Source organism: Lycium ferocissimum, chromosome 3 (assembly GCF_029784015.1).
Source record: "Lycium ferocissimum isolate CSIRO_LF1 chromosome 3, AGI_CSIRO_Lferr_CH_V1, whole genome shotgun sequence".
NCBI lineage: Eukaryota > Viridiplantae > Streptophyta > Magnoliopsida > Solanales > Solanaceae > Lycium > Lycium ferocissimum.
The window spans coordinates 45752076-45761304 of NC_081344.1; the positions used below are offsets into that span (position 1 = coordinate 45752076).

Below are 9229 nucleotides of genomic sequence, written 5' to 3' on the forward strand. Positions count from 1 at the left end.
TTTGGAATTGAAAATGTACCTCAAATTCACGGATTGGGTCGTGGAATTTATACGGTCCGTATATAATTCACGGACCGTAAAAGGTGTCCGTAGAATAGGGACAGAAACTCAAAATTTTGGTACCAAATTCACGGACCAAAATCTACGGCCGTAAAATTTTTACGGTCCGTATTTTCCCACCGTAAATCACTTACAGAATGTAACCTTTTGGGCCTCCAATTTTACGGACCAAATTATACGAACCGTAAAATATATACGGTCCGTATGTGGGACCGTATAGTGGCTTCAGTGATTTCGTATCGAACTCGTGTTCCTCGAAATTTAAGCCGAATTTTCTTGGATCTGATGACGTCTTGGGCCCCACACAACCTAGGGCTTGCCCTTTTTGGCCCAACAAACAACTTTCCACTTGTCCTTGGAAAAACCTTTGATCAAACCCTCTTCTTTGGTCTTCTTCTCCAATATGAAGATATGAATGTTCTTAAGAACACCAAGAACACCCAAATACAATCTAGGACCAAATCAACTCGTTTTTGCTCCAAATTTCGATTTAGGCTCCTTATCACTTAGAGAACAAAGCCCAATATTCAATTTGCCTCAATTTCAACTCAATCACCAAACCCACTTTTTTGAATTTTCAAAGCTTCAAAGCTCAACAATGGTAGACTCTTCAATATTGACCCGAATGACATGAAATTTGAAGATTTGAAACCCTAACGTACTAAGGAACAAGAATCTAATAACAAAACAACAAAACAAACACAAAATTGTTGGGGTTTTTGGTGGAAAATTTCCAGATTTTTTTTTTATATCAAAAACCCAAGACTAGATTTGTTGGAACAAACCTAAGCTAAGCTCTGATACCAATTGATACAATAACGGATACGCGGAAACGGAAAATTAAGAAGATAAACAAAGGAAAAGAAAAGATAGATAATTTGACACAACTTAAGATTCAAATTAGCAACCAAAGTTATATAAAACTAAGACCTCTAAATTATCATCTAAAGAAACACCAAATTCTTAAGTTGACCTCAAGAATCGAATCCCAAGCAACCAACCTCTCAAACAACACAAGAATCAACAAGAGCCTACCAAAGGCCTCTCACAAGTTTCTCTCTCTAGAGATAACCCTAAAAACACTCAAAATATTCATAATTCATCAAAAGTCCCTAAATGAAATGAAAGACAAGCTATATATACAAGCTAAGTAAAGAAGACTAATAGGCAATTACAATGCTACCCTTAATGAAGTAAGGGCCTTGTTTGGCTAGTCTTCTTAGTGTAGCCTTCAATTCAAGGATTGGCCTTCAATGGCCAAACACGTCCCTTCTTGCATAGATGGCCCTCTAATCAACCTTGCATGCATGGCCTTCTTGCAATCATAACCCTCCTTGCGCAAAGTAGCCGCTTGCACAAATAGCCCTTTGCGCAAATAGCCATCTTCCGACCTTGAATCACCCAAGCTTGCAATTGTAGCCACTTTAAGAGGCAAGCCTTGGGACTTGGACTCTTAAAGCCTTCCAACCAAGCTATCTCCCATATCTTGAAGGCCATCCTAAGTGGACCTCCCATGATCTTCAAAGACTCCATTTTCATGAAGCTCGATGGAATTGGTCTTGTATCAATTTATAAATACGGTTGGGACTTGAACAAAAATGTGGCCATCATTTATAGATATACGGCCAGTATTTATAGTTATACGGTTGGGACTTGAGAAAATACGGCCAGTATTTATAGATACGGTCAGTACTTTGATGGTCGTATTTTCTTTGGCACAAAACGGTGAGCTCCAAATCTTTGTTGATACATACGATTGCAAGGATACAGGGCGTACACTATTATACAGTCAGTATTCTTGATCGTATAACTCTTCAATGAACACATCTTGTACCTTATTTTCTCGAAACCTGGGCTAGATATTCTGAATATTCCTTGACTTGTTAGACCCATACAACCTAGACTTTACCCTTTCGGGGTAGAAAAACACTTTTTCAAAACTTTGGTTGAAAAATTGAATCAAACCTCCCTTTTTGGGTGTCTTCTTCCTTTGAAGATATGAAGATCGCTCAAGAACACCCAAATTTCCAACTATGCTCAAATCAACTCCAATTTTCCCCAAATTTTGGATCTAAGCTGCCCTCAACTAGGAGAACAAAGCCCAATACAAATTAAGCTCCAATTCAATCTCAATCACCAAGACCCATTTTGTGTTCTTCAAAAGCTTGAAGGTCTTCAATGGTGATTCGCCCAAATCTTGTCAAATTCACTTGAAATTTCGGATTTAGATCATTTCAATATCAAATAACTCAAATTCTACCTCAAAATAAACAAACAACAACAAATTTTGGGGGTCTATGGATTTTGTATTTTTTGATTTTTCTATTTTTAAAAAAAAAAAAATTCATGAACCAAGGATGAAGAATTGATGGAACAATTCTTCTACCAAGATCTTGATACCAAATAATATGATTCGGCTTGGCATAAACACCAAATCAAACAACAAATGCAGAAATTAAGATAGGTAGAAATTTAGTGATGAGAACAGAAGAAACGGGGATGAGATTTAGAAGAAAGAAGGGATAATCAACTATAATTATGACTAATCAACATAGGAATGGATATCCACACCAATTAATCAACAATCTAAGATGAATTCAATCCAAGGAACATAGGAATGGATATCTACACCTATTAATCAACAATCTAAGATGAATTCAATCCAAGGAAGAAGAGACTTGAACTCATACATGGAAATCTAATCCTAGATTATCCAAGAGAGATTAAAGATAAGAGTTAAGGGAATCCATCCACTAATCCTAATACTAGCTAAAATAGCTCCATATAAGGAGAAACACACTCATAAGAGTTTCATCATAAATCTCAAGTTAAGGAATGAAACTAGGCTAAGGCAAGCTTATATAGTTTTGCCTTTACATGCATAGCTATAATTAATTAATTACTACCCACATTTGGCATTTAACCATTAAGCCATATTACAACAAAGGTCCAAAAGTTCCAAAAGTGGCCTTTGCACAAATAACCCAACATTGGGCCTTCATAAACCCAATTGCGCTCTTAACCACTTTTTGTGGCTTCCATCTTTTGGTCATCATCTTTGTGGCTTTTCCAAGCAATCATCCACACTATGTATGCCCTTGTGAATTGTCTTTCCATGGCCTCCAAAGGTCCAATATTTATCACCAAAGGGCGTGTGATATGAGAATGTACGTCCAAGGCCCCATAATCACCCATGAGCTTCTTAGGATCATATTATTCCTTTGATTGTCCTACAATAGAGAGTAGATTTCCCAGCCTCTAATCTCATTGAGCACCTTAGAATCCATATTATCGAAGTAAAAATCTTTTTCCTTCCACAATATAGAGGGCATTCAAGTACTAAAAGGAAAATATTGATGTTTTTACCAAAAAAGTTTTCTCTTGGATTCAATTACTTGATAGTGATGTTGTTAAATCAGTTTGGAACTTTGCCACTCCAGTTTGGTTATGTATTCTAATGCTTACTCTTTGAGTATGAGGATCCATACCTGAAAAATGATGACTTTTAAAAGCAAGTTCCTTAAAGAAATTCATCAGATATTTCCTGTGTATATTTGTTAGGAGATTAGAAGGTAAGATGTGTTGCTGGGTATGACAAAGGTAGCGCTACAATCTATAGAATACGACAAGATATTCTGTTCCATGTTAAAGTTCATCTAAATTATATTGTTGTCAATTTGGACTTCAAATTGAACTGGCTCAATGTGTGCAACCATCTCGAGAATTTCTAACCTACTCTCACATCTACTCCTTTAATTTTGCAGAAACACCCTAACAACTGGATCAAAATAAATTTTGATGGAAGCAGTGGGAGGAGAAGTAGCAGTTATAGAAGCAATTGTCACGAACATAAATGGAGACTTAATTATGATCTTTGCCAGAAAGCTAACTTCTGTTAATACCAATCATGCTGAAATATTATAGCCTCTTTACTTTCTATATCTTGGCGTACTTACGAAAACTAAGGGAACATCATCTTGGGGTTGGAATCTATGTTAGTGGTTAATATGATAGATTATAACAACAATGTGCTTCTCAACCTCTGTTATAAAGAAGTCAATTTTTTATCTAAATTTCAAAGTATACTTCATCATTATAATGTTGTGTATTTCTCATCTTCCCTGGAGCTTCCCAAAGAGGCAAGAGGATGTCCGAGAAAAGAACAGACACCTAGTTTTAGAATCAGATAGGAAAAAATAGTAATACAATTCACAAAAGATGATTACTATGAAGTCTTTGAAAGATATAATTTTTTGAAGATATGCCTCTGTTCAAGGGGCCCAAGAACTTCTTATGACTTTTCCTCTCTTATATGTTATGTACATTAATGAATCTTCCTTCTTAGATACTACAAGTTACTAACTTGTAATATACTGGCTATGCCCAGTAATCACCTAGGACTCGAAGAGGTAAGGTTCCATGTCCCTTTCCTTCATATATTCTCTTTTTGGACTCTAATATAAAAGGTAAGCTCCCTATCAGCACGAGAGGTGAAAGCCTCAGTGAATAGTATTTTATGCTAAAAACGGTCTTGAAATTTCCTCTATCGTGATGCATGTATAGCTTATGAATGTTTAGAGATCTCATGATTGCCCATTCACACTTAAGGCAATGTATTGATCATGTTCCTCCACATTTGGGAAATGACAAACATGTGAAATAATTGGATGAAATTTAAAATATTCATACAGATTAAAATACATATTAAAATATTCGAAAACAGCCTCTCTATCTTCCAAGGTAGAGGTAAGGTCTGCATACACTCTACCCTCCCCAAACCCCATATTGTGGGATTTCACTAGGTATTTTGTTGTTGTTGTTGTTGTTGTATGCAGATTATTAAAACTCTTCAATTTGGAACAAAATAAAAAGACAATTGGAAATCCCTTAATATACAAACTTTTGCTCACGCAGAATAAGACGGAAAGGAATTCTTCATAGACTACTTATAAAACAATAACCCTCTATTTGGATGGTTGTTTCCCGTGGTTCATTAATGTACAGTGTGGTATGGTACAATATGGTGTTGTATTGTATTGTACTGTATTAATGAACACATTATTTTGATAGGCTGTATCGTTTGTTGTGGTTTAATAACATTTGTATTGTTTGGTTTGACTGTATGGTACTGTATAATAACTTGTAAGTTTACTAAAATACCCTTAACTATTAATTGGAAATTAGTTTATATATATTAATAAAACTCAGGTAAAGAATAAAATAGGAACTTTAAAAAATAAGTAGCTAGTGGGTGGGGGCGGTGGAGGGGTGGGTGGTGTGAGGTGGGTGGTTATGGGATGATGGGGGGGGTAGTGGGTGGGGGTGGTAGAGGGGTGGGTGGTGTGAGGTGGGTAGTTGTAGGATGAGGGTAGCGGTAGTGGGTGGTAGGATGGCGGTGAGTTATTATGGGATGGGGTTGGGCGGTGGTGAGGGGTAGTGGGTGGTGGTTAGGGTGGGTGGCAGAGGAGTGGGGTAGTTGGGGGTGGGGTAGGTGGTAGGGCGAGGGTGGGGTGGGGTGAGGGTGAGTGGTAGGGTGGGGTGGATGGTGGAGGGCGGGGTATAATGGAGGAATGAAATACGTAACCACGGAAAATCACCAAATCCGTGGTTATAAAAATTGGGACTTTTCATGATTATATAATCATGGAATGAACAACAAGTTTACAACACCATACCACATAATTGTAAGAAGAATGGAAACAAACATGGTTTCATAGAAAACCATACATTAATGAACCATAGGAAACCACCATCCAAGCGGAGGTAAGTGAGGGCAGTAATATATAAGCCAACAGGACTTTTAGTGACAAAACGCATGAGGAATGCGCGCTATGATAAAAGCAATGAGAAGATTATGCAGAGAAATGATTGTTTTGAGCTAAATATATTGTCCGACAAAACTTATTAATTAGGAGAAAATGGAAAATAAAAAAAGACAGTAGAAAGAATCTTTAGTAGGCCTTGGAGCCAGCCATGAGGCCTTGGGCATCAGATGTAGATGGCAATGCTGGAATGGCTCCCTTTTGAGTTGTACTAATTGCACCACATGCATTTGCAAATTTCAAGGCTTTCTTCAATTTTTCTTCATCCTGCACAAGCACAGTTCAACTCTTCAAAATGAGTAGTTCCACCAACAATCATTCGAAAAAGCTGAACAGTTTAGAGTAATGAAGAAAATAATATTCTGGAAAGACTATCTTGGTCCATATCAAAATGCGAAATAAACGTCAAAACATCCATATTCCAACTGCCATGCAACTTTAATTAAGTTAAGATCTAACTAATACAGTTTACGAGTTCTAAATTAGGCTAGGAAGAAGGTATTGGAAGAGGGAAAATGCCATTGTTAGTGTAGTACAGAAGCAAAAGAAAGGGAAATACTACAACAACAACAATAATAACCACTATATATGCCTCTTCCAAATTTCTTCAATCTGGTTATATAATCTCCAGTATCCATAGTATCCATTTTGATCAATATTTGATAATTTGTCTTATAGGACAAAATCTCACCCCCTATTCCTACACTATCATTCATTTTCTGAGTAACCAGTTAAGAGACTCTTGTGAAAGACCGAAACTAAGGTAAGTGTATCAATAAAAAGTAACATCAATCCCAACTAGCTAATTCACCTATACAGACATTTTTCTTGTTTCCTTCAAGAATGAATTTAATTCGAGAAAACTATACGACAAGCAACTAGAAGTGGAGTACATGTTAAATACTAATCTAAATGTTAAAACACTCTGGTCCTCAACATATTACACATGGCTTTTAAAACAACTTTGGGATATAAAGGCAATACCCATAGTAAAAAATTTATCAAAACATAAAAGATTCTTGTCAAAATATATTGAATACCTGGAAAATTGAAGGTTCTTTGGCGATGGAAACGAGAAGGGAACCTACAAAAGCATCTCCAGCTCCTGTGGTGTCTACTGTCTTAACAGGGAACCCACTCACTTTTCCTTTGAAACTCTGTGTCAAAAGAATATCATCAGACTGTGAAAAGGAATTAAAGACAATAAAAAGAAAATGAAAAAACAAAAATGTTGAGAAGTTACCTTCGTGAAGTATCTGCAGCCCTTCTCGCCATCAGTAACAACAAGAAGCTTCAAGTGGTCATGCCATAGCGACATTACTGTCTCTTCCTTTTCTGGATCTTTTTGTGTGAGGAAATTTACCTCATCATCACTAACCTTTTATCATAAAATTCACATTTAGTTACTATGTTGTAAAATCATCAACGTTGATTTCATATCATACAAAAAGAAGCACTTTGACATTAACCATATACTATTATATATTCATTCTGGTGCATAAAAGAACAAGCGGAGTAGGTACCTTGATGAAATCAGCTTCGTGCCAAATGTTTCGGATACCTTCTCTGGCAGCTTCAGGGGAAGGCCAGAGAGGAAGACGAACATTGGGGTCGTATGAGAGTAGGACACCTGCATCTTTGGCAGCTTTCATGGCAGCCATGTGAGCAGACCTGCAAGGTTCGGAGATTAAGCTAATGGAACCATAGTGAAAGATCTTGGCTTGCTTGATGAGACCCAAGTTGAGCTCAGGCTCCTTGAGTAGCATGTCTGCGCTAGGGTTCCTGTAGAACATGAATTCCCTCTCTCCGTTGCTCTTCAGTGTCACAAACGCCAACGCTGTCCTTGCCTGCATATCAAAGCACACTCCTTCTCTGTTCACCCCGTTACTCTTCAATATATCTACCAACATGCGCCCAAACTCATCATCTCCCACCTGCACGTTTATTATACTTGAGAAACAAACTAGTATATATATTGAGGAGTTGAAAAGAAATGAAAGGAAATACTATTAAAAAGGAGTTACTACTATTACCAATCTCGGTGCTTGCTAGGGTCAAGCATCCTAACTTTCATTCCATTATAGTATTGTCACAAGAGGAAATCCAATGCACAAATGGTTAAGCTCGGATAAATTCTCTTACAACTAAACTATTCCCCAAACACTATTGGCAAATAAGATCAATAAGAGATCATTAAGACATTAAGAAACTAGCAATGCAAGGGGGGCTTTTCCAGGTGGCAGAGATTTAAACGCATGACATAGAACAGTTTTTGAACCAGGCATATTCCATCCCAATGAAAACTTTGGTTATGTCAAAGAGATTTAAAAGTTTTATGTATATAAAAAAAAATTACCCTTTTTGTGTCGTACAATTTTCCAATCAGGGCGTCAAAACAAGGGATGAGAATGATAATTTTCAAGATTTAGAATATAATTTACATGCTCAAAATCTACATACATAAAAAGTACTACTTACATAGGTCAGAACAATAATTAAAAATATTAAACAAATCATAACATTAAAAAAATTTACTCTTGAAATAGTAATAGTGATGCGTAAAGTACATGAAACAATGAAGTACCACGTACCTTGCCAATGAAGGCAGAGGTGCCGTCAAGTTTGGTAATGGCGCAAGCAACATTGGCAGGGGCACCTCCGGGGGCTTTCAGAAAGCCAGTAGACTCTGCTAAGGATACTCCTGCTGAATCAGGAACGAAATCGATCAACATCTCCCCGAAACACACTATCTCCGGTGGCTTCGTCATCCCTGGACCTTTCAACGTGTTCTATAGAATGCAAGATTTAAAGAAGAAAGAAAACAAAGAAGAGGCTATCTTTCTATGTAAACTAATATTAAAGGGGATCAGAAATTTGTAGTTGTTTATATAGAACGCAAACACCACGGATCACCTCTCTTACCCTTTGAATAAGATCTGGATTTGTACATAACAAACTCCCTACTTATCCTCTTAGCAAACCTTTCACCGATAATATATCCTTCTTTTTACTTGTTTCGCGCATTCGCAGTTAAAAAAAAAAGAATAAATGTTTCCTATTAATTGGTCAAAGGATCAAAAAAAGAATTGGAATATCAACAGTTACGTAAACAAAAACGTATTCCACTTTGGTATGTTTGTCTTGATGTTTCTTGTTTTTGCTTATTGGATAAAGTTTTTTTTTTTTTTTTTTAAAAATCTGTGGTAAATTTAATTTTTTTTAAATTTTAACACCACAAATATAATTTTTTTACTTTAATATTATAGTAGGTAAATTAAGCTATGACTTATTTGGGCGCAAAACTTTAGTTATTTTAATGTTGAAAGTGCAAGAAGAGGGGGGGGGGG

The 9229-nt window shown here is 36.5% G+C and overlaps 1 protein-coding gene across 2 annotated transcripts; it reads right to left on the reverse strand.

The window, feature by feature from the left end:
- Positions 1-5788: 5788 nt before the first annotated feature.
- On the reverse strand, positions 5789-8955 carry LOC132050247 (probable fructokinase-5). Of its 2 annotated transcripts, XM_059441406.1 has the most exons (6): positions 8805-8955; positions 8474-8671; positions 7406-7816; positions 7126-7260; positions 6923-7039; positions 5789-6149 (listed from the first exon to the last, which is right to left on the reverse strand). In XM_059441406.1, the coding sequence occupies exons 2-6, from the start codon at positions 8648-8650 to the stop codon at positions 6012-6014; spliced, it is 978 nt and encodes a 325-aa protein (XP_059297389.1). In that variant the 5' UTR covers positions 8651-8671; positions 8805-8955; the 3' UTR covers positions 5789-6011. The 2 variants fall into 2 exon arrangements, with proteins under 2 accessions (XP_059297389.1, XP_059297388.1); XM_059441405.1 differs by lacking the exon at positions 8805-8955 and having other exon boundaries at positions 8474-8798.
- Between the last annotated feature and the right edge of the window lie 274 nt (positions 8956-9229).